General features: G+C 39.9%; 1 protein-coding gene across 3 annotated transcripts in view; it reads right to left on the bottom strand.

The window, feature by feature from the left end:
- ABCC4 (ATP binding cassette subfamily C member 4 (PEL blood group)) overlaps window positions 1-26,930 on the bottom strand; it is a 218,320-nt gene that overhangs the window by 8,252 nt on the left and 183,138 nt on the right. For all 3 annotated transcript variants that reach the window (XM_061171226.1, XM_061171227.1, XM_061171228.1), the window contains 4 exons: window positions 14,802-14,891; window positions 12,757-12,929; window positions 12,222-12,327; window positions 5,753-5,887 (listed from right to left, as the gene is read on the bottom strand). In XM_061171226.1, the coding sequence (XP_061027209.1) occupies window positions 5,753-5,887; window positions 12,222-12,327; window positions 12,757-12,929; window positions 14,802-14,891 (504 nt within the window). The remainder of the gene's footprint in view (window positions 1-5,752; window positions 5,888-12,221; window positions 12,328-12,756; window positions 12,930-14,801; window positions 14,892-26,930) is intronic.

Below are 26,930 nucleotides of genomic sequence, written 5' to 3'. Positions count from 1 at the left end.
ATTAAATAGATCTAATTAAAAATGAAGCTCTATAACTTAAACAGACAATAGCCCATCTTTTTAAATAACCACAGAACACTCACAAAAATTGCCTATTTACCAGAACACAAAAAAAGTATTAATAAATACTGTTTCTTGGGGGAAACAGGACAGACAACATTTTTTGATCATAAGGTACTGAGACTGATGAGGAAAATAGAAACAAATAAACATAAAAAAACTCCAACCCCCAGGAAGTTTTAAAGATATCCTTCTCCAATAATTTGTGGACCAAAGAGGAAATGAAAACCAAAATCGCAGAATCTGTACAGAAAACCTAACTATGATGAAAGTACTACACACCAGAACCTATAGGATATATCTAAAACAGTATTCAGAGAAAAGTTCACAGCCTTGAAATATTTATATTAATAAACAAGAAAAAATAAAAACAAATGCATTCAGGAAGTAAGCAACAATAAAATAAACCAAAGAAAGAAAGATAATAGAAGGTGATAAATTATAAAAAAGAATACAAATAGTAAGTGAACTAGAGAGCTCCTCTTGTGGGGAAAAAAACATAAAACTGTAACAATTAATTAGAAGGGAAAATGAGGAGTAGGGAATGGAGAGAACATAAATACTATGTAGCCATTAAACAGAATGAGATAACTATGCACATAGATATAATATTCAATGAAAAACGTAAGGAAGAGCTATCGTTTGTGCTTAAAAACAGGAAGGCCACATAGGCACAACTTATTACTGAAGCACAGAAGATGTCAAGAGAATAGTCAAAGATGGTGCTGGAGCTCCACCCCAGGGGAGGAGCCGTGTAATGACAGGAATGGTAAAGTCACTTAGATTTCATTTATAAAATTTTAAAACCTATTCTAAAAAAGTGAAGTTTTTGAATTTTGTAGCATTAGACACATCATGTCTTTAAGAACTGATTATTAAAAATAAAATTTAATTATTTAGAGTCTCTAATGCTACTTAGAAGAACTGTGGGTACTTTTTCTTATTGGGAGATAAGGGTTGAATCTATAGCCTGAAAAAAAAAATGATGCCACTTGTATCTTATAAAATGCTCAATATTCACAAAGCACTCTCTCATCTGATTCTTTTTTTTTTTTTTAATTAATTAATTAATTAATTAATTTTTGGCTGTGTTGGGTCTTCGTTTCTGTGCGAGGGCTTTCTCCAGTTGCGGCAAGCGGGGGCCACTCTTCATCGCGGTGCGCGGGCCTCTCACTATCGCGGCCTCTCTTGTTGCGGAGCACAGGCTCCAGACGCGCAGGCTCAGCAGTTGTGGCTCACGGGCCCAGTTGCTCCGCGGCATGTGGGATCCTCCCAGACCAGGGCTCGAACCCGTGTCCCCGGCATTGGCAGGCAGACCCTCAACCACTGCGCCACTAGGGAAGCCCCATCATCTGATTCTTGTAATAAGTGCGAAGGAGCCGGGCAGTGCTGTAATCCCTGCACTGCATACAGGTGAGGACCCTGAGGCTCAGAGACCTTGGGCAACATAAGAGGTCACGAGGTTGCTAAGTGCCTCCTGCACTATTCAAACCAGTCCAGGGTCCTAGATCTAGGATATTAGGATTTCATAATTTTGGGCTTGTATCTGGTGATAAAACGAATAGATAAAATGAAACCTCTGTTACACACTGGCAACAAAGAAACTTCAAAAAAGCCTCAATCAGGTCTGCTTCATCCCAGAAGAAAATGAATGCCAGGCATTTATCCTTTGTTATGGGATGAATTGTGGCCCCTCCAATTTTTTTTTTTTGTCTGTGTTGGGTCTTCGTTGCTGCACGCCGGCTTTCTCTAGTTGCGGCGGCGAGCGGGGGCTACTCTTAGTTGCGGTGCACGGGCTTCTCATTGTGGCGGCTTCTCTTGTTGCGGAGCACGGGCTCTAGGCGTTCGGGCTTCAGTAGTTGCGGCACGCGGGCTCAGCAGTTGTGGTGCACGGGCTTAGTTGCTCCGCGGCATGTGGGATCTTCCTGGACCAGGGCTCTAACACGTGTCCCCTGCACTGGCAGGCGGATTCTTAACCACGGCGCCACCAGGGAAGCTCCCCCTCCAATTTTATATGTTGAAGTCCTAAACCCACCAGTCGTTCAGAATGTGACTGTATTTGGAGATAGGGTCTTTATAAAGGCGATTCAGTTAAAATGAAGTCATATAAGTGGCCCCTAATCTGACTGGAGTCCTTATAAGAAGAGGCGATTAGGACACAGGCACACACAGACAAAAGATCACGTGAAGACACAGAGAAAAAAATGGCATCTACAAGCCAAGAAGAGAGGCCTCAGAGGAAATCAATCCTGCCTATACCTTGACCTCAGACTTCCAGTCTCTAGGGCTGTGAGAAAATCAGTTTCTGTTAAGGTGCCTACTCTGTGGTACTTTGTATGGCAGCCCTAGCAAACTAATGTACCCTTCAGCTTTATGTATCTGAAAGGTACTTTCTCTATTTCATGGATCATCTAAAAGGGTCAATCAGACAGTCATTCAGCTTGCGTGCACCATTTTCAGAGAATCAACAACGTAGTCAAGAAAACATGACTTGGATGCACGTTTTCCCAGATGTTGAGTTTTCTTTTCAAATGAATGAATTCTGTTCTGTTAAGAGTGACAAGCTTGTTGACTTAGGCTAATTCTCCCGGTGTTACAGCTGTGAACGATGCTCTGAACGATATCTGATGCTTGCACATTTAAAAAGTTGACAATCTTGACAGCTTGTTCTCCTAAGAGGATCAAGCATATGTAGAAATAATGTCAAGAAGATACTCAACTGAGATGAGAATCAGGATATGTTATTTTGTTATGTCTTTCCGAAGAAGTGACCTGAGCCAGTGGCAGGACTGAAATCCAAGAGTGATGTTCTGCCACCCTGTGAACTTGGGTGACTGGCCCCGTCTTGGCTACCACATGAAAGGAGCAGCGTTCTCAGGCTCGACACAGAGCAGAGTGCCTAGGGTGGAACTCAGCCTCCCCCACCAATTCACCCCCTACGCTCCCTGGACCAGCTCTGTGACCTTAGGTGAGCCCTGGACCCAGTCTCCTCATCCATGACGGGGGATAAAAAAGGACCGTGATGAGGATTAAGTGCAATCATACATGCGAGAAGTATGTAAAATGAATTATAAAGAACTACACAAATGTAACTTACCACTGATATTGTTTAAGTACATGCAGGATTACTAGACCAGGAATCTCAAGATTTCTAATTCTATGAACTATGTCTATTTTTCTATGTATGTTACACTTGATTTAAAACATTTATTGGAAGAAAAGATTTCTAATCCTGTGTCTGCTGCACAGTAGCATTATCACTACTTGTATATATATAGACACTTCCTTCTAAGGGGGGCTTTAGCTTCCTTACCTGTAAAACGAGGGTGTTGAACTTATGTTATGTACCTACCTAAAATGCTGTGATCTATTTCTCATTGCTCAATGTTTGATAATATATAATCATAACGTATTTTTTAAGTGGAGACTTTTAACTCATACGTGAGGATACATGTGTCTGATGTGAAATGCCTAAGGTCAAAGAAAAAAAGGTTTGTGAGATTCCTGGCTGTTCTGTGACTAGGTTATATAGGGAATCCCAAATAATTATTGGATGTTAGGAGGGAAGCTCTGACTGGGAGACACTCTAGTGGATGAGAGCGCTCTGTAAATTTCATGCATTAAAAAATATAGGGCTCCAGGGGGCTTCCCTGGTGGCACAGTGGTTGAGAATCTGCCTGCCAATGCAGGGGACACGGGTTTGATCCCTGGTCCGGGAAGATCCCACATGCCGTGGAGCAACTGGGCTCGTGAGCCACAATCACTGAGCCTGCGCGTCTGGAGCCTGTGCTCCGCAACAAGAGAGGCCGCGACAGTGAGAGGCCCCGACAGTGAGAGGCCCGTGCACTGTGATGAAGAGTGGCCCCCGCTTGCCGCAACTAGAGAAAGCCCTCGCACAGAAACGAAGACCCAACACAGCCAAATAAATAAAAAACAATGACGGAGAATTCAGGCCACATTTCAGATATATGTTTCATATAGAATTACTTAGATACTGGGACATGTTTTCTTTTTCCCTTTTTTGTTTTGTTTTGTTCTGTTTGTTTATTTAGGTTGTGGCACATGGGATCTTCGTTGTGGCATGCAGACTCTTAGTTGCGGCACGCAGCCTAGGCTTCTTAGTTGTGGCATTCGGACTTCTTAGTTGCAGCATGCGTGTGGGATCTAGTTCCCCAACCAGGGATCAAACCTGGTCGGCCCCTGCAGGCTGTTCCCGGGCCCCCTGCATTGGGAACGCAGAGTCTTACCCACTGGACCACCAGGGAAGTCCTACAACTGGCAATTGTTGAATACCGTACTCTATATACGCCTATGATGTCAAATTGGTTAACTGATTATTCAGATTTTTTGTATCTTGACTTAGTTTTCTTCTTGCTCTATTAATTTGATAGAAAGTTGTTTTAATACCTCCCACTGATTGTGGATTTTTCTATTTCTCCTTGTGGTTTTACCCATTTTTGCCCTTCTTTTTAAAAAATAAGCTATTTTACTATTTTGAAGTCTTATAATGGGAGCATACAAATTTCTAATTCTATCTCTTGTTGGTAACATTATGGGACGTTTTCTTTAAGAGATATTTTAAATACTGAAAGAGTAATTTTATTTAACTTACAAGTGAAAATCTGGGAAATGCAGAAAAGTATAAAGAAGGAAAAATGCACCCATAATTTAACACCCGGAGGTAAAGTTTTGACGGAAAGCCTCACGACATACATTCCGAGGCCTCAACCCACCTGAACCCACCCATCAAAAAGGGCAGGAACAGCAGACTTTTCTTCTCGCCCTCTATCCTTCCATCAATCCCACTCCTATCTTATTCCAGAGAGAATTACAGCTGGCTGCATGACGGTGGCTAAGTCCCTTACCAGACCTCAGTTACCACATTTGTACTATGAGATACCACCACCTCACCTTTGTTAGAAAGATACCACGTGACCTGAACGCTACTCATCGAGCACCTTTCTCACACCATGTACAGTGCTTAGTGCTTCCACACACCTCATCTGTGAAAATGCTTTGTAAACCTTCAAGCGCCACTCAGACTACAGTGTTAGGGTACTGTGAATTCTTGATTTATCCTGATGACAATTTCATCTTCTAGAAAGAAGAGGAAGCATAGGGAGGCAACCAGACCTAATTCTAAACAACGAAGAATTAGGGAGAAAGTGACAGTATCATGTAGGAGTTTTCTTTACAGTTAGAAGCCAGAAGAGACCTACACCTTTCCCTGGTAGATCTTTCTAGACCCAATTCATAATATTCCACTCCAATTCTTCTTCTCAAATTCTCAAATTTCCTGGATGTTCCCTGACAGCATTTGTATCATAAATGTGCTAAGCACCAATCGTAAGAATGTAAAGGGTCTGCAAAATGAGTGTTCTGTGCTCTATGAGATCTGACCCCAGAGTCCAAACGTGTGGAAGCTCCAATCCGAAATCTCTCTCTCATGCGCATGTGTGTGCACACGTGAGCGCACACACGTCCTGCATCCCGCCCCCACTAGTTCTGCAGATTCTCAGCAGACATGCCCTCCCCCTGCAATGTACTCTTAAGGTGCAGTCATGAAGCTTTGTCTCTGGAGGCTTATAATTGAAAAGGGTACAGAGTGCTTGCTACCAGACCCCTGGTGCCAGATCCTGAGGAGTGAACCCTGGAGACGAACTTTAATTACAACTCCCTGCGGCAGGCTTACCTGTTTTGCTGTTTCAGTGATGGCAGCGGCCTCAGCCTTGCCCAGTTGTTGCACCATCTTGTAAAATAGGCTGTCTCTATTTTGTAGCAAAACATATGGCTCATCATATTCTTTCAGTCTCCCTGAATCCAAAACCTGTTAATCAGCAGAAAGAAGCCCATTAGCACACAATGTTTTGCAGTAACATATTATAACTCAGACAATATTTCCGAAAGGGGTAAGACAGTGAGAATAGAATCTATTTGGGTGGTAGGCCTGGCTGGTGTTTAAACGGTTTGATTACCCTGTTTTACTAAGCAGACAAAGGCCTAACCCGACCTTTTATTATTATAATGTTATAGGAAGAAAATGAAAGTTTTAGACTATGATTAGGGGCACTCGGCAGTATATGGCATTTTATATTCTGCCCAGGGCATTTGGGGCTGTTATCATTAGTTAGTGCTTTTAGCTCTCAGGCTCTTGAGCTTTGAGGGCTATTTATACAGATATGCAGAGCTGGGAAATTTCTTGATTCAAGGAAATCAAACTCAATTTAGCAAAAAATTAGGGTGATGTCATAGAAACTGATGGCAGAGAGCAAATGAACTCCCGAGTTGGTTTCACAGAATCTGAGCAATTTTGGGGACAAAAAGTAAATGCTTCCGGAATTTCCTTAGGGCCCTGGAATATTTCAGCTAAGTGGGGATAGAATCTTTTGCCAGAGAGGTTAAGGTGCTTCTTGAAGTTAGCTTTGGTAGTAGTTTATTCTTCTGAGAGTGAAAAGCTGGCAAAAAGAGCTGCTACCTAAACAGCTTTAGCAGAATTGCTCTGCACAGAAGAAAATCTCTAGAAATCCAATTTTCTCTTTGGATAAGTCTAAAGAAGCAATTAAGAAATTGAGCTCCAAATTCCAGTGATCACGGCCTGCAGAGCACACGGGGGCAGCCCAATCTGAATTACCAAGGATCTGAATCTGTTTTCACAAATTATCTTTCCTTGCTTCTTGTTCTTTCTTCAGCTGCCTTCCTTTCACCCATTTTATTGCTCATTAATATGTCCACTAATTGGAAACTGAAAGGAAGAGGAAAGGGCTCTTAACTCTGCCTTTCTACTTATTAGTGGCTTTGGTTAATGGTTTCAGAGGGAAAAAAAGAATCTGAAATAACTGGCCCAAATGACATACCTAGGAAAACAGTTTTGATGTTAAGTGGTACTTAGTTCTTCATTTAGGTCATATTTAGAGTAAATGTATCTTAAGAGAATAGGATGAAACTCTAAGCAGGACACAGGTTGTTCTTCCACATCTAGGTATTAACAGTTAATTTGGTCCCAGGGTATTCAATCGGAAACATTTATTAAGTCTCATAAAGGCCATTTTCCTGTTAAACTTTTACTGCTAAGAATCACTGCTAACAGCAGCTCTCTCAAAAGAGTTTAAGAATAACTGAATCTGTTACATCCACATAATTATTAAAATGTCATATAATTTGGCATGCCAATTTAGATGCCCTGAATGTGTAATTTTACTTATGTGTAGCATTATAGAGCATAACCATTCCTCCTGACGGTAAAGAAGAAAAAAATGCAATTTTAAAACATAGGTCTCTCTCATGCCAAAGACAAAGGAAATAATTATATCAAATTACTTCATACAACGAAGAATTTTACATTCTTCAAAAGCAACAACTTTTAAAAATCACCACTTCAGAGTTGGTGGAAATGAGTTCTCTGACTATAAAGACTTTATATATTTTTTAGGGGAAGTTTTATCACTATTTTGTCCTTGTCCAACTTTCTACTTTATTTACTAAAATTTGAATGAATAGCAGATCTTTTCATTTTCTTTCATATTGTCTAAAGCACATGATTCCACTGAGTTCTCAGGACTGACTAATATCTAAGAAAGGCAAAGCCAGAAAAAGATTAACACTCTCAAAAAGCAATAGGACTAACAATATAAATGGCAGAAAGATCTATTTTGACCCTTATAAGCATTAGCAACATAAGGACTACGCATAAGGACAGTTTTCAAATTTTTTTTTTGTCAGGGGTGACAAATAGTTTCTGGTTTTCATTCATCTGGGAAAACATTACTAAAAAGAGGTTTGAGTTGAGGAAGAAAGGCAAAGAATATTAAATCGTCTAAGACTGTCTATAAACAGAAGAGGTGGAATCCAAGTTTCCTGGCCCTGGTGTTGGTTCTTCATCATCCATTTCCAAAGAATTCTCTAACTGCAGACAGTGAAAATGTTGAACACAGGCAACAATATTGTTAGAGCAATTGCAGATTTTCACATGCTTCCTTTGCTCACACTTCTAGGGAGAATCCACGGTGATACGAAGACTGGAGTATGCAGGGATTGGAGGGAAAAGCTGTGCTATAGGCTGAAGAGAAAACAGGTCACAAGCAACCAGCTAATCCTAAAAACTACAGGAAGAAGCCTTTAATGTAGAGATAGTTGTTGAGTCTTAGGAGGAAGAGGATTTCTGATTTGTCTGTCTTGCTCCACTGTTTTGTGGCAACAGAGAAAGTAAGGAAGATTACATTAGCTGTCATTATGACTCCATCACGTTTAATAAACTTAAAATTGAGAGAACATCTTTGCAAAATAGAATTTTTAGCCTGACACATTAATGGTGCTTAATGAACCCAAACTGGGTAAATCCATTTGGAGAGCCAACACATAAACATAGCTATTAATTAGGTCACAGTTGTTTCCCAACAAGCCTTTTGCTTAATTTACTTACAGTAAACAAAACCATATCCATCCGACTTTGTGCAGAAGTATTCACCAGTGCAACAAAATGTAATTATTACACCTTAAGCACTTGTAATTACATGACTTTATGGTGATAACTCTGTTGGTTATGCCCTTCATTAGCATCTGTCACTTCCCCAGCCACTCCCTGAGGCTGGCCGCCCACCCTCTGGAACATCAGGATTTGCAGCAGATTGACTTGTCTTTATGCCCTTAAAGCTTTAGGAACAGACAATCACTTGCTTTCTGAAAAGGAAACAGGTAGAGGCATCCCTCGCAGATTTTGGGGGTTCAGTTTCTGAACACCACACAAAGATATGAATATCACAATAAATTGGTTCACATGAATTTTCTGGTTTCCCAGGGCATACAGAAGTTATGTTGACACTACATTGTAGCCTATCAAGTGTACAATAGCCTTATGACTGAGAAAACGATATACAGACCTTAATTTAAAAATACTTTATTGCTAAAAAATGCTAACCATCATCTGAGCCTTCAGCAAGTCGTAGTAGTAACATCAGAGATCACTGATCACAGATCACCATAACAAATGTAATGACAGTGAAAATAGTGAATGTGAAATAGTGCTGAGAATTACCAAAATGTGACACAGAGACATGGAGTGAGCACATGTGTTGGAAAAATGGCACCGATAGACTTTCTTGCCTTAGGGTTGCCACAGACCACGTGCTTCACAGATGTTGTAAAAAACGCAACATCTGAGAAGCACAATTAAACAAGGTATGCCCATATTTCTAAATCAAGCAAGCAAAAAAAAATTGCCACAAAAATCAAAGGTGTGGGAAAGAACATTATTTATGAGATTTTTGCAAAATTGAAAGCCAACTGGTAATCAGAAGCTCCACAGCAACATAAAAGGTTTACGCCTAGGGTGGATGGGAGCACAGAGAACAATTCCCCAGCTCTGAAGCTAGGGGATGCACGTCTCTTGGGTCCCCTGAGGTCTAAGGAGTCAGCAACCGCAACCAGCTTGGACCAAGATGTAAACAAGTGGCCATGTTCACATTTCCTGGTGGGACCTCCCTGCAACATCACCGATGACCTTGACCAGGGAGCCCTAAACTGAAGGTTTCCCAACACAGGAGTGCGAAGGGCAGCTCCAACGGTGAAGGGCAAGTCCACCACAGAAAACAATGTTGGTCATCACAAAGGTGACAGGTTCCAAAGAGAACCCTTGCATTTCCCTTCTCCCAATGGACTCCTTCTTCCCCATTCACTCAGATGATCAGGCCAGAAACCAGCATTGACTCCTCTCTCTTCCCTCAGATCCCACGTTCAATCCATCACACAGTTCACTTGGCTCCATTTTGTTGTCTATCCCAAATCCAACCATCTCACCATTTCCACTACTACCACCTTAGTCTAAGCCACCAATGTTAAAAGAGAGGGCAAAATTATAAGAGAGAGTGAAAACCGCATTTGGAGAACTGAAAGACCATCAATGTGGTTTTAGCTTTAAAGGAAAGAGCAGAGTGAGACAAAACTAGAAAGGTGGGGAGGGGCCGAGCTGTAAACCACTTTGTAAAACCATGTTGAGGATTTGTTCAGAAAAACTGAGAGAAAAATTTGAGATTACAGAAATTTACCAGAAGATACTGGTACATAAAGCATTAAACAAATGGGCATATTTTGATAATGGCAACAAAGCTGATTGGCTAAGGTGATACTGTGGATCAAGTGCTGATGGATAAGATTTAGGAGTGACCAGCTGACATGTCTGCAAATTCTGTCCCTTCTCACTGTTTCTTTAACCAATCATATATTCCAAGGTGACAGTATTTCTAATAATTAGATAATAAAAGAAACCACCGACCATAAATGCTGTAATACCAAAAACCAAAAATTAATCTCCAGGTTAACGTTTAGGAGCAATGATTAAATTCAGTGGATCCCTGAACTGAACTGGATGGAGATCAAGCCACCATTCTGCTGCTGCCTCTAAATACTGACAAAGGGCTTAAAATAGGTAAACTACACAGCATCATTCATTTCTTGTGGAAGAAAGATGCTTTGAGGGACAGTCTGGAAAATACAATGCTGAGACATGAGACCAACAAATCGAAAAGTAAAGAACAGAAATAAAAGGATACTTTTCCAATTAGCATTCAAGAACACAAAATGAGGGACTAAGGATGATCCATGCTAAACAATGTTCCTGGTTTCTAAGTGTCATTGTCCTCCAATCTTGGAATGTCACCTGGTCCCGCACAGAAGACTGCCGGTGGGGCCTGCTTCCTACTGTGATGTTCTAGTCCAGATGACCAGACACACAGCTTAAAGCCCAGAGCATCCCTTTGGTTGGGGATGCCCCACTCCTGTCATCTGCCTCCCCAGAGCTCCCTCCTGTGCACGTCCAGCTCGGGGGAGAGAGGCTAAAGGCACTGCTTCAATGCTGACAGTCTGCTATCTACTCAATGCCCCCACTGATGATCCCGTCTGACAATGAATGTGAAGTAGGATGGGAGGTGATATTCCAGAAACTGCCTAAGAAGTCAAAAGAGACACCTCCATTATCACTGGACACAAGGGACTTTGGGTATTAACGATTGTATATTACTGACTATCATCTGTTTAGTATGGACCATCAAAATCACTAGTTAACTGCATCTGTTGCCTCTTATGAATTGTGCAGGCTTTCTTTATCTATTTACTTCATCACTAATCAGCATCACTGGATATAGTGGTACCTTGTGACAACAGTTATCATCTGTAAGATGAGTAAAACCAGCTCACTGCCACAGGCTGGGGGTTAGCCTGAAAATAACTTGCATTCTTTTGGGCTTATTTGCAGTCAAAGGTATTTCCTTTGAGGAATGATTATCTTATCATTTTATAAAGCCACACCCTAAGATTTATTGACACTCAGCAAGCAACAGAGGGAAAGGACAAAAAGAGAGAAAAGAAGAAGAGAGAGAAAAGTAAAAGAGGGAGGATGGAAGGAAATAAAGCTAAATAAATAAACATTAAATTACTAAGAAAGACAGAACCAATCAAATCTGGAAGATACTAGACAGATACACAGAGACCAAAGCTTGGAGTCGGCTATGTGTGCAGTGCCCAGATCTATTGTGAAAGAGACTTGCTAGTTAGGTCTGCAGATCTGTCCTAGATAGCTGCTTCCTAACATTACTTACACAGTGTTCACTTTCATTTTCCCATGCCTCCAATTCCTATGTAGTAAAATTTCCTAAATTAAATCCGTTCTGTTGAAATACTTTCTTTTTCTCACTAGGCCTTTCTTCTCATAGACTCCCCTCTGACAGGAAATCTTGTGAAAGTCCCAACAGCTGAGAAATTCTGCAACCTTACCCAACAACCTCTTGGCAGTCTAAATGAAAGGCTAATTTTTTGATTAAGGGAATCTAAAAATCTGAAAAAATAACTGACAAAGGAAAAATGACTGTGTTCTAGAACACTGAAATATGAAGCTGTGTCTTGGATTTGGAGTATTTTCGTGGCTGGCCATCTTAATGAAAAATAACATTTCAAATAAACTTCTAATATGAAAATATGAAATTACTGGATATATTATTTAATAGCACATTCTGAAAGTGTAGGTAAGTACTTGAGTTACTGTCAAGAATGAGAGGAAAACTTAAGAGAAAATTAACTTATTGGAGGTTCCTATCACGTTTTCTAAGGAAGGATACATTGACAAAACTGAACATAAATGGGAACAACTGAAATTCCACAGGTGAGGGTCTTACCATTATCCTGTCGCTGTCAATAATGGTGTTCAGTCTGTGTGCAATGGTTAGAACAGTGCACTGGGCAAATTTCTCGCGGATTTTTTTTTGTATTAACTCATCAGTTCTGGAAACAAAGAAGTTGAATTTAGTTCGGTAAAGACAGAAATAGCAGACTTAAGACTTAAAATAAATCACATATTTTTATAATGTTTTAAAAGATCAATACTTTAAGACATAATATTGCTCTTCAAAAACTGAGTATAAAAAGTCTCCTTAGAAGATTTTTCATAAAACAATGTAAGACAGTCTTCCCTCGAAATTACTGGAAACTATCAGAAGCTGGATTTAGGAATCTAGCTCTCTTAGGATGCCTAATAACATTAACACCATATAACAGGTTTTGGTTTCTTCCTTTGTTTTCTGCAATTAATGTTATCAAGAGATATCTGTGGGGAAAAGAGAGCGCTTAGAACATTTCTCAGCAACATTAAATGTTTTCCATTTACCACATTTAAAATTCAGATTCCAAGTTTCATGGACCTCAACTCCATACCTTGGATCCACATTTGCTGTGGCTTCATCAATAATCAATATACGATTTTTCCTGAGAATAGCCCTGGCTAGGCACACCAATTGTCTCTGTCCAACACTAAAGTTCGATCCTGATTCTGCTAATTCAGTATCCATTTTACCAGGAAGATCTTCGATGGCCTCTTTAAGTTGTACCTGTGGATACAGAAAGAAGAATGACATTTTCCTAAATGAACTACTAATGAAGGAGACAAGCCTTTTAGACATTAGAGCTTTGAAGTCCTCAGGACTTCCTATGTATCTTACATGTACAGCCAGGTGATGGGAAGAGCTCCTTCCAAGCAGCATTCACTGAGAAAGATGGTAGAGTCAACTCAAGACACAAAGATCTCAGTGTCCCCCATCACCGCCACATGACATCCACCAGAAACCCCACCTAGGGATTAGTTAAGGAAGTCTCTCAAAAAATAAAGCTATTTCTCCCAATGTGATCTAAAAAAGATCTTTAGGGCTGATAGGAGTCAGTATACTACAGGGAAAAAATTTTTTTTAATTATTGTGGGAAGTATGGTTCTCTAGAGACATAATCTCATCAGTACTTTACCATTTTAGAAGGTCTAAAGGTTTAAAAAAAAAAAAAATTCAAACAGTGACAAACTGTACCACAGTAAACCTTGAGCCTATTTGGGGGATGCTTCTTTCCCAAGTTTAACACCATACTGCTAGACCAGTCAAGGGTTTTTACTTCAATTTCATTAATGTTTCGTAGTGAATGAAAACTCATGAAAAACAGGACACAACATAAAGTTTTACTTTCCCCAGACTATGGGTATAGATGGTGTGTAACGTAGTGGATTGTTATAAGATTAAACTGTACTACAAGATTAAAAAAAAAAACAAACAACTTTTAACTGCCAAAGATAATCTGCCTTCAGAAACCAGAATTACTGGCAGGAAAAACTGTAGGGCTGAATCAGCTTGCTCAGAGCCCAAGCTCATCCGTATAAACTGCAGATTTCACAGCTAACCTTAGAGAGGTGACACTAAATGACAAAACGTACAAATTCAAAACAACAACAATGTGAGCAACTGGTCACTGGGATTTGTACAAAAACAACAACAATAAAAACGCAATTTTTAAAAAAAATAAATAAGCCACACTTTTCTGAAATGAAGAGATCAAGCGAACATTCAGTTAACTGTTTATTAAGTGTTTACTTTCTAAAAGCAAAAGACAGTGCTAGGTTGTATGAGGAATTAAAAACCTGTGTATGGTTTAGAAGTCTAGATATAGTTTCTGCCATCAGTAGCTTAGAATCAATTTTCAGAACTAGGGCACATGCATAGAATAATTAGTATTAAAACATACAAACCATCAGCACCCTACCATTCAAAATCCTTTTCATGCAAGAGTAAGGAAATTCAAAGAAGTGGTCCAAAGTGAAACACTACACAAATAAGAGAAAATCCTCTAGAAATGAACTTATCCATATAAAAACTGAGTGAAAGGGCCAGGATTCCTTTACCTGCATTCATGCTGCAGCATTAAAATGACATGATTGCCAATTAATAATTATTATCACATTCCAAATGTATAATTCACCTTTATAAAATTTTTTTTCTAAAACTTCACAGCATGTTATTAGTATGATTTCAATTATCTTTCAGTTAATAATGAAAAACTATCATTGTCTCCACTTAGTAGATGTTCCCTAAGACCAGAGGAATAAAATGAATGTTGCAGGGTAATTAGGATAATTAATTCACTAGGTCACTATTAGAATTAAAACCCATAATTTTAACTTCTAGTTTAGTGCTCTGCTAAGGACAAAATAATCTATCCAGTTGCTTTGGGTTCTAGGGCAAGAGCTAAAAAGCATGAGGCATTATGTTGTTGGTTTTCATCATCATCAGTACACACATTTTAACTGCACCACGTCATCAGTATCCTCCTAGGAGGTAAACAAAGTCAGTTAAACCGATAAGCTCCCCTTAATTACCTGCAATGCTATAAATGTCCATCCATAAATACTGATGCTAACAAGTTAAGAACATTCAATAAATTACCTCTTCTAAGGCATTCCACAGTTCCTCATCCGTATGCTCATTAAAGGGATCCAGATTTTTCCTCATTGTTCCAGTGAATAAAACAGGTTCCTAAATGCCACAAAATAGGGAATGTTATTACTGTAGCTTATTTTCATTTTACACGAATGTTTACAGAAAATAAATTAAAATACAAAAAAAAAATTCACTATAATCGTTAGTAATAAGGTTGCAAATGCCTCTTTACAAAATTTTATCTCTATTAACTTTCCATTTTATAAAATGTGCTCCAAAATATCTTCCAGACCACTGAACACTAATAACAGAAGAAAGTGTTGAAGTGTATCACCTGAAGGAGAAACGGAAGAAGAGAAAGAAAGGTTTGATTTTTTTTTAAAAAAAATGCCTTCCTGGTAATATCTACTTAAACAGAAACAAACAAAAAGGAAAGAGGATATAATTATTTGAGGAAGGTTACATCAAGAGCTATATAAGTGAACTGCCAATCCCGGTAAGATACTGGAAAATGCCAAGAGCATGATTAGTTGAAGTTTGTGGCTCAAAGCAGAATTGCTAAATATTTGCACATTTGAACTAGAATATTTTCTTCATTCCTAAAACAGCCTTCAGGGATAGGGAATCTCTCCACATGTGTGCATGGAACATCTCCATATGTGCAAAGAGAATGTCAGCTACTGGGGCCTGTGGCACCTCTGGTTCATGGGGATTTGGCCTCTGACTCTGCATCAGTTGATCCCCATGTTCTCTCACCTGTGCACCAGGATTACATGCCTCACAGAACCTCATTATTAACTGCAAGGCCAGGATGACCTGAAACCCATTGTGACCTGTGTCATAATGAAACTATTTTGATTTAAATAGCTCTTCCTATTCATCTGCTTCAGGAGGAACCACAAGGAAATTACTCTGCAAATATATGCCTCTTGCTGGGTTTCAAGAGAGAACTCATGTAGGCCATTTAAGTTTTCTTCTGGAAGGCTCTAGTAAGCCAGGGCACAAGATTATTGGCAACAGAGAAGAGCCCGATTGGCTCTTTTCAGTGAAAGGGGTAGAACAACGGGATGCACACACGTGGGAACAAGAGGAGATCTGACTCTTTCACAAGTGCCCGCGAACTGCTTGGAGTCACCACGTTCAAATCCTTTCTGGTCTTGGGACTGGACTATTCCTCCTCACTTCACAAAAGCCTGAGAAGAAAGAAGAAGACAGACATTTCTTTTCCCTAGCCAAGAATGACACTCAGAGAGCATCCAGTATGTTCTTTCCCTACTGTCTTAGTTTTAAGTCTGGTGAGAGAGAAATGCATGAAAACACAGGGTGTGCCACCGAAAAAGATGCATGCCTAAGCAAAATCCAAAATTGAAGACATTATAAAGGCAGCTTTCTTTGCACAAAGTTGATCAAGTGGCTGATACACTCCAAAAGCACTGAAATCACTGGTCATACGATGTTTCAAAATGATTACTGAATTGAACTGAAAAACCCAAGACCCAAGTTCCTTGTCAGGGGAATAACTATCATTCTACTTCAGAGTTTTATAAAAAAGTTTTTTATTCTTTGTAATTATCAACTCTAAGATTCTAATAAGCCAGGCGATTTTTCTTCTTTTATCTGTGTCCATGAGGTTTACACTAACGACGTGGCCAGAAGAGGGGAGGCCGGTCCCCAGTATTCCACGCTCTCCCTTGACTCTTCTCCACATTCACCACTTAAGGCTCTAAACCATGCTCAGGATGCTACTCTGAGGCCCAAAATGAGGGACTCTTCAAGGACTGGTGTTTGAGGAGATAAAGGGGCTGAAAGAGGCCAGGTTTAGGAATTGGATTGAGCCCAACTGGGAGAAGTGAGACAGGGTATCTGTTTATAGTAACAACGGGACCATTTCTTTGGCCAACAGGGCTTGTACAACCTGAACGTTTTTTCCTTCAGGTTCTTCTCATAGAGCAAATTCACATGCGGTAAGAGGTATAAGTTTTTGATGAAGTGCCTACCTGGTTTTCTTAGTACACTCCAGAGTCATTACTTAAGCTAATCTACGAAATAAATTGCTCTCTTTTTAAAAGACAGACCTTTCTTCCTTCCTTGAACAATCAAAGGGCTCACGGTATTAGCATGTTTGTGAAGTGCGGTTTTGGTGGTTCAAGAGAGCAGTCACAGGGACCTCATTTAAAGTTTAATCACAGGCTTCCCTGGTGGCGCAGTGGTTAAGAATCTGCCTGCCAATGCAGGGGACACGGGTTTGATCCCTGGTCCGGGAAGATCCCACATGCCGCGGAGCAACTAAGCCTGTGCGCCACGACTACTGAGCCTGCGCTCTAGAGCCCGCGAGCCACAACTACTGAGCCCGCAAGCCACAACTACTGAAGCCCAAGCACCTAGAGCCCGTGCTCCACAACAAGAGAAGCCACCGCAATGAGAAGCCTGCGCACCACAACGAAGAGTAGCCCCCGCTCCCCGCAACTAGAGAAAGCCCGCACGCAGCAGCAAAGACCCAACGCAGCCAAAAATAAAATAAATTAAATAAATTTAAAAATAAATAAATAAAGTCCAATCACCTATTTCATAATCAGGGCCTCTCTCTACTGTCACTTCCCTCACCTTCTTCTCTTTAGGAAACTCTTTGAAGGGCATGAGTCTCTCCAAAGACTAGGGGACTAAAAACGGGATTCTTTGCAGAAAGAGGAGTCCCTCATTTCTGAACCCCTGACCAACGCCTGAACTTGGATTCTTCTAACCTTTAAACAGAGCCCTCAGACACTCTGTAGGCCTTAAGGGCCGAGAGGGTGCCCACTTAAGTCTGTACTGTCAGTCTAAAAGGATATATCTGGAAATTTCACTTCTTTATTTAGCAGCACTAGATGGAAGAAAATTGTTTTCTATACAGGAATATTTCTCTTTGTTATGACATGCCCAATATATATTTCAAAATCAGTAAAATTTCAATCAAAACTTGTTGAATGAAAAGAATGATTTACTAAAACATTAACTGATTGAAGCTATATTTTTCTTTAAAGCCAGCAGGCAATTTGTGAACAATGTCTGTTTTAATATGTCAATGTGTTTTATGCATGGTGTTCATTTTGGTTTCTACTCATTCTTCTTTCATCCACTTGCCAAATAAGAAAACATTATATTATCTACAAAAGGTAATAAAGTGCTCACAGTAGACACATACTGCAAGGGCAGATAAGGGTCAAATTAATGATCATTTCTGATAGATATTATTATTTAAAGTACCCACCTCGAAGCAATGAAGTTAATAAACTAATCGTATAAATAAGTGTTGTAAAAATGTTTGCAAGCAGAACACTTCAGTGTAGAGGTTTATGGCAGCATATACAAACTTCATGTAAATATACACTAAATTTATTAGCCTAAGAATATTTTTTTTTTGAAGGGACACAATTGAACCTCACTTAATAAGAGGTGGCACAGTACACTCAAAAAACAAATGCTCTTGTTCAGTGTAGTACTTTCAATGAAGCATTCGTTTCAAACCTGTTTTTCATCAAGGTTTAAAGTTGATACTTCTTACATGTAACCCTTTGTGCCATATTCAGTAGTAATTTTTTCCTTGTTACTAACATAACACGAGTTCATATTAGGCGTGTAACCCAAAATTGGCCACTCTGAATCAGAGTATTTAATATAGTAAATTGATAATCCCTCGACACAACTGCGAGACTGAAAACTGCAGTCTTACTGGACCTTTTGTATACGCTGCTGGAAGACAAGCCTCTCATTATCTTACAAAGAAATCCTACTCACTAACCTTCAGAGGGTTAAAATGCCCTGGGACCAAGACAAAAAACCGTACAAGTGGTTACAAACGTGGGAGGATAAAGCACAATCCTTACCCTAATCATTTCAGTCCCAAACCAGGAAACTGCCCTCTACTAAAGTGTATGTAGAGTAGCTTCTGCTAAATACATATATGTAAAACTGAATGTACACTTTGCTGTACACCTGAAACTAACGCAACATTGTAAATCAACCATAATTTGATTTAAAAGAAAAAAAAAAGAAGTAGCTACTGCTACTGTTTCCTCTGGTCCTAAAGCTATGTTCTCATTTCTAATCTGAGGACTTTAAGGGGAAGCTCATCTCCCTGTGTCCAGAATAAGAGAATCACCTGAAGTCACTTTACATTTTGGTTTCCTTTTTTTTTTTCTAAATCCTGTAGCCTCTGAATGAACTGATCATCATCCATATTCAGGAGAAAAGGACATTGTTCTCCAACAAAGGAAAAAGAATTTAAGTCCTGTAAAGTCCTCTTTCAGGGGCTCCAGGGAGCAGTTCCAAGGGATTTAATGAAGACTTCAGTGTCAGAGACAAAGGGCCGACTGCATTAGGCTAGAATCCAGTTGTATTTCTTTACTAGTAACAGCATAGCCACCTCTTCTCTCTTTCAGTTTTGTTCTCAACAAGAAAAAAAGGGAAAGAAAACCAGGTAATCAGGGAGAAGTCAGAGAGACAGCTCTGGTTCACGTTCTTCAACCTACTGAAGAAAACTCAGGGAACAGAAATACCAAAAGAGCAGACTGGACTGTATTAAAAAATACCTAGCTGTTGATTTGATTGAGAAAAGAAAACTTTTAAATATAAAAAATGAATTTGTTTAATCATGATAACGATGATGGCTGCTGATCTGTGTCAACCTTTGGGCTGCAATCATAAATACTGAATTTGCATGGAAGCCCTCTTCAACTAAAAACATTTTCTTTGTGCCAACAGGATAAAGGGCTCTAGGTGTAGAGAATCATCCAAAGAGGTTTTGAAATCCATTTTTCCAGATCCTTTCAGATAAGCAATCTACTCGCTGAATATAACCTAACCTTGTCCTCTCTAACAAACTTAACTACTTCGTATCATGAGCACAAATGCCATATACATTTCCGCTACCTGTTCTGTTTAAGGAAATTATTTCGGAAGTGCTTTCATTTTTTTGCTTATTCCTGAAACTGTGAACACAAATTGAGGAGTACCTTATTAAGAATATAGTATTTGTTTTTGAAAGTTCCATCCAGGACTCAAGGATTGATTGTCGATGTCACTCCGCCCCTGCCTCTGGTTCCTATGCAGGTCTTGGTACTATCACATCTCCTCCAATTCTAACCTGCTCACAGTGGGGTCAACAGTGATGGGGATGAGCCTGGGAGAGAGAGAGATCACCCCAGAAGCTCGCTGCTGCACCCAGGATCACAGAGAGCAGGGAGCCAGGGAAGATGATGTGGGCCTGGCCCACCAAAGCGGAGCGACTCAAAGAAACAGCACTGGGCTCCTGCTCTGCAGATTCTGCTCGCAGTTTCTAAGGTTCCCTAAATTACGGTGTTCAGACATAAGCAACACTTCTTCCTATGCATTTTAGGAGAAGAGGGATGCAAGCTTTTTGCAGTTAAGATTTTGAGTATCGTCTCCTGACACATATTACCCCATGACATATAAATGAATAAATGTGTTTCTAAATTGATACTGTCCAAAAGCAGGACATAGCACTAGGAGAAGTATCTTTCAGCTCTGTTCTACACTTATTAACTTCTGTGATGGTTTTGGGAATCCTTTTTAGTGGGGTGGTAGTAAAAAAAAAATGGGTAAAATATCAAAACGAAAACATCATTCAGTACAACAAACATATATTGAAATATACATATATGTATTTGCAGTCAGACAGTTCTGATTCTACTGCTTATTAGCAATTAGACTCAGGGTAAGTTATTAATCTTCCCAAGACTCAGTTCCCTTACTGTAAAATAGGGATAATGCTGCAGGGCTCCTGTGAGAATCTGGAACAACAGTGAAGCTCCTGGCATAATGCTAACAATGACCGGGAGCCCAGCCCAACAGGGGGACAGTGAGGGGTGGTATTTGTCAAACTGCAGGTGCATCCAATGGATCAGGAAGTCAATTTTGTGCCTTGTGACCATCATTTTATCATTTATATTAACTAGAATAGAAGGGATATAATAGAAAATATTAGAGTGCGGAGCACAAGAGAAATAATGTTTTTTGAAATTTTTATTCCCGTGTGTGTGTACATGAAATCATGATACGAAGCAGTTCTACTGTGACTGCAGTCAACAGCATGTTGAAGTTGCCAGCAGAGTGGTTAGCTGCTCAGGCTCTGGAGTTGAGAATCTCCCTAAAATAAATTTGAGGGCTTCCCTGGTGGCACAGTGGTTGAGAATCTGCCTGCCAATGCAGGGGACACGGGTTCGAGCCCTGGTCTGGGAAGATCCCACATGCCACGGAGCAAATGGGCCCATGAGCCACAACTACTGAGCCTGCGCGTCTGGAGCCTGTGCTCCGCAACGAGAGGCCGCGACAGTGAGAGGCCCGCGCACCGCGATGAAGAGTGGCCCCCGCTCGCCGCAACTAGAGAAAGCCCTCGCACAGAAACGAAGACCCAACACACCCAAAAATAAATAAATAAATAAAATAAATTAAAACAAAAACAAAAACAAAACAAACAAAAAAAATTTGAATAAGGGCTCTGCCGCTTACTTGATAAGTGGGTTAAGCTCACAGTGCCTCAGTTTTTAAATCTGTCAGATGAGGATAACTAGAAAATTGTGAGGATTAAGTGGGAGATGGTAGAGAAAGAGGCTAAAACGTGTTAAGGATTCCACAAATGTTAGGAATTCTTATTAAAACTTGTGCAACTTGTCAGGGCCTGCAACAAGCACTAGAGCAACAGAAATGAGAGACACAGTCCCTGCCCTCAAGGAGAGGAAGAAAATAGTCGAGAACGTGGGGAGGACTGCGAAAAAATGCCGGAGGTCTTGGTGGAGGACTGGAAAGTATGAGTGGGGTAGAGGGTGGTAATCAGGCAAGAACCTGGTAGGAGGGGAGCCAGAAATCAAAAGAAAAAAGAAAGTAATATTCTTTCCTCTTGTTCCTTGGAGAAAACACATTACGTAGATTTTTCGCGGCTATGCTTTTCCCCTAAAACTGCTACTGTGTTGATTTTTATCTTTTGCTTCACTCTTTAAATTTATATAAATAACGTGGTTTATGTTATAAGCAATAAATAAATGTAATGAAAATCACCAAGGACCGCAAAACATAAACAGAAATTAAAGAACAAAAACATTAAACAGAAAAGAACAAAGCCTTTCCATAATGTTAATCTTATAGAAATAATACCTAAAAGGCCAGTGCCCCAATCCTTAAGAATATTTATAGTTACTATTGACTGAGCATTCCCAAAACCCAGGTATGGGCCACAAACATTTTCTCATCCAGTCACATCTTCACAACAAATCCATGTGACATTAATTCCTAGACCTAGTTTAAGGGCGAGGACACTGAAACTCGGAAGCCAAGTGACTTCATCAAGTCCCCACATTCGTATGAGGCAAAGCAGGAATAAAAATGTGGGTCATATTGACACTCAGTCTACACTCTTAAACATTCTGTCCCTGGCTGCCTCCTGAATGATTTCCTGGGACCCGTTACACAAACACTCTCTCTTTAATCAACTAGCATTGAGCCTCAGAGACAAAGGGATATAAAGTGAAAAAAAAGCACTGTTTTGTAAGCACACTCTCCGGAGTGTATACACAGAGCATACTCAGAAAAGTAGGGTGGAAACTGATGGAAGACAACCAAAACCTGGTGATGTCAAGGTATGTTTATAGTCTTTGCTCAGATGTGCTTCCAAAACATTACCGGCAGAGCCAAGAATCATCTAATGTTATTTCTTTATTTACAGAGTTCTTTTATGTACACAAGCATACAACTTTTCTTATTAAGAAGCATTAGAAGTAATGCAGGGCACGTTTCACATTCCTTTCATCCAAGAACATAAAAGCATTTTACAGACATGCTCATTATTTCTGCAAACTAATCTCATTTGGCCCATTTCAGAGATGGGTACAATCAAAATTTAAAAGTTGGGAATCTAAAATCATTTATTTTCTACATTAATCACTAAGCCACCAATCTAATAGCCAGAGGGAATCTTCAAATCCAGGGATTCTACATGCTGAAAATTTCTTTCCATTTTTCCTAAAAGGGAAACCATTATATACATAATAAATGATATATAATAAAACATATATATCATTATATATATAATATTTTTTTACTTGCAGTAAAATACATATAAAATTTACCACTTTAACCATTTTTCAGTGTACAGTTCAGTGGTATTAAATACATTCACATTGTTGAAGCCATCACCACCATCCAGCTACACAACTCCTTTCATCTTGCAAACCTGAAACTCTGTACCCATTAAACCACAACTCCTCCAATAAAGATGTTAAAAAATAAAATAAAATAAAATAAAAAAACAAACAAAAAAACCCCACAACTCCCCACTCCTCCCCCCACCTCTCCTGTCCTGGCAGCTCCTGGCAACCACCATTCTACCTGCTGTCCCCATGAATTGACTACTGTATGTACTTCATGTAAGTAGTATTTGTCCTTTGTGACTAGCTTATTTCACTGAGCATAATGTCATCAAGGTGCAACCATGCTGTAGCATGTGTCAGAATCTGCTTTCTTTTTAAGGCCAAATAACGTTCCGTTGTATATATACCACATTTCTTTATCCATCCATCTGTCAATGGACCATGGGGTGCTTCCACCTCTTTGCTAATGTGAATAATCCTGGTATGAACATGCATGTACAGATACCTCTGTAACATTCCCTTCTCAATTTTTTTGAGTTTATACTGTAAATTAGAATTGTTGGATAATAATTCTGTGTTTAACTTTTTTTAGGAACCTACACAGTGTTTTCCAGTCACTGTATCATTCTGCATTCTACCGGCCGTGCACAAGGATTCCCATTTCTCCACATCCTCACCAACACTTTTTTTTGTTTTTAATTTTTCTTAAACAGCAGCCATCATAAAGGGTGTGAGATGGCATATCATTGTGATCTAACAGGATTGTCTTCATTTCAAAAGTACTTAGAGTAACTCCAGGTATTTTGGAGGCCAGGGGTAGGTAGCAACACCTGAACTCAGTCATAAGACACAAGTCCACATTCTACTTCCTTTGCGTGCCGTGTTCTATATGCTTCCTACTAACCAGGCATTTCAGAGCTCATTATACCCACATTCCAGGAAGTACATTTGCCTGGCTCTTTAATCGTGTCTCTTCTCTGCGGTTCACACCTCAAGAAGGTATATGTTTTAGTCGGCTTCCCTTGGTGGCCTGATGAGTATTAAAAAAACAAAAAGTAGAGTATTAAAAAAAAACAAAAAACCCAGCCCTGAACCAAGACGGCGGAGTAGAAGGATGTGCTCTCACTCCCTCTTGCGAGAACACTAGAATCACAACTAGCTGCTGGACAATCATCGACAGGAAGACACTGGAATTCACCAAAAAAGATACCCCACATCCAAAGACAAAGGAGAAGACACAATGAGACAGTAGGAAGGGCACAATCACAGTAAAATCAAATCCCATAACTGCTGGGTGGGTGATTCACAGACTGGAGATCACTTATACCACAGAAATCCACCCACTGGAGTGAAGGTTCTGAGCCCCACGTCAGGCTTCCCAACACGGGGGTCCGGCAACGGGAGAAGGAATTCCTAGAGAATCAGACTTTGAAGTCTAGTTGGATTTGATTACAGGACTTCGACAGGACTGGGGGAAACAGAGACTCCACACTTGGAGGGCACACAAAGAGTAGTGTGTGCATCGGGACCCAGGGGAAGGAGCCGTGACCCCAGAGGACACTGAACCAGACCTACCTGCTAGTGTTGGAGGGTCTCCTGCAGAGGTGGGGGGTGGCTGTGGCTCACCGTGGGGACAAGGACACTGGCAACAGAAGTTCTGGGAAGTACTCCTTGGCGTGAGCCCTCCCAGAGTCTGTCATTAGCCCCACCAAAGAGCCCAGGTAGGTTCCAGTGTTGGGTTGCCTCAGGCCAAACAACCAACAGGGAGGGTACCCAGCCCCACCCATCAGCAGTCAAACGGATTAAAGTTTTACTGAGCTCTGCCCACCAGAGCAACACCCAGCTCTACCCACCACCAGTCCCTCCCATCAGGAAACTTGCACAAGCCTCTTAGATAGCCTCATCCACCAGAGGGCAGACAGCAGAAGCAAGAAGAACTACAATCCTGCAGCCTGTGGAACAAAAACCACATTCACAGAAAGACAGACAAGATGAAAAGGCAGAGGGCTATGTACCAGATGAAAGAACAAGATAAAACCCCAGAAAAACAACTAAATGAAGTGGAGATAGGCAACCTTCCAGAAAAAGAATTCAGAATAATGATAGTGAAGATGATCCAGGACCTTGGAAAAAGAATGGAGGCAAAGATCGAGAAGATGCAAGAAATGTTTAACAAAGACTTAGAAGAATTAAAGAACAAACAAACAGAGATGAACAATATAATAACTGAAATGAAAAATACACTAGAAGGAATCAATAGCAGAATAACTGAGGCAGAAGAACAAATAAGTGACCTGGAAGACAGAATGGTGGAATTCACTGCTGTGGAACAGAATAAAGAAAAAAGAATGAAAAGAAATGAAGACAGCCTAAGAGACCTCTGGGACAACATTAAACGCAACAACATTCGCATTATAGGGGTCCCAGAAGGAGAAGAGAGAGAGAAAGGACCTGAGAAAATATTTGAAGAGATTATAGTTGAAAACTTCCCTAACATGGGCAAGGAAATAGCCACTCAAGTCCAGTAAGCACAGAGAGTCCCATACAGGATAAACCCAAGGAGAAACACACTGAGACACATAGTAATCAAACTGACAAAAATTAAAGACAAAGAAAAATTATTGAAAGCAACAAGGGAAAAACAACAAATAACATACAAGGGAACTCCCATAATGTTAACAGCTGATTTCTCAGCAGAAACTCTACAAGCCAGAAGGGAGTGGCATGATATACTTAAAGTGATGACAGGGAAGAACCTACAACCAAGATAACTCTACCCGGCAAGGATCTCATTCAGATTTGATGGAGAAATCAAAAGCTTTACAGACAAGCAAAAGCTAAGAGAATTCAGCACCACAAAACCAGCTCTACAGCAAATGCTAAAGGAACTTCTCTAAGTGGGAAACACAAGAGAAGAAAAGGACCTACAAAAACAAACCCAAAACAATTAAGAAAATGGTCATAGGAACATACATATCTGCAATTACCTTAAACATGAAGGGATTAAATTCTCCAACCAAAAGACACAGGCTCGCTGAATGGATACAAAAACAAGACCCATATATATGCTGTCTACAAGAGACCCACTTCAGACCTAGGGACACATACAGACTGAAAGTGAGGGGATGGAAAAAGATATTCCATACAAATGGAAATCAAAAGAAAGCCGCAGGAGCAATACTCATATCAGACAAAATAGACTTTAAAATAAAGAATGTTACAAGAGACAAGGAAGGACACTACATAATGATCAAGGGATCAATCCAAGGAGAAGATATAACAATTATAAATATATATGCACCCAACATAGGAGCACCTCAATACATAAGGCAACTGCTAACAGCTACAAAAGAGGATATTGACAGTAACACAATAATAGTGGGGGACTTTAACACCTCACTTACACCAATGGACAGATCATCCAAAATGAAAATAAATAAGGAAACAGAAGCTTTAAATGACACAATAGACCAGATAGATTTAATTGATATTTATAGGACATTCCATCCAAAAACAGCAGATTACACTTTCTTCTCAAGTGCGAACAGAACATTCTCCAGGATAGATCACATCTTGGGTCACAAATGAAGCCTCAGTAAATTTAAGAAAACTGAAATCATATCAAGCATCTTTTCTGACCACAATGCTATGAGATTAGAAATGAATTACAAGGAAAAAAATGTAAAAAACACAAACACATGGAGGCTAAACAATACGTTACTAAATAACCAAGAGATCGCTGAAGAAATCAAAGAGGAAATTAAAAATACCTAGAGACAAATGACAATGAAAACACGACGATCCAAAACTTATGGGATGCAGCAAAAGCAGTTGTAAGAGGGAAGTTTATAGCGATACAAGCCCACCTCAAGAAACAAGAAAAATCTCAAACAATCTAACCTTACACCTAAAGGAACTAGAGAAAGAAGAACAAACAAAACCCAAAGTTAGCAGAAGGAAAGAAATCATAAAGATCAGAGCAGAAATAAATGCA

The sequence above is a fragment of the Eubalaena glacialis genome, chromosome 16 (assembly GCF_028564815.1).
Source record: "Eubalaena glacialis isolate mEubGla1 chromosome 16, mEubGla1.1.hap2.+ XY, whole genome shotgun sequence".
NCBI classification, from domain to species: Eukaryota; Metazoa; Chordata; class Mammalia; order Artiodactyla; family Balaenidae; genus Eubalaena; species Eubalaena glacialis.
The sequence above is the reverse complement of the archived record's forward strand: the minus strand, read 5'-3'. Positions and strand labels throughout refer to the sequence as shown.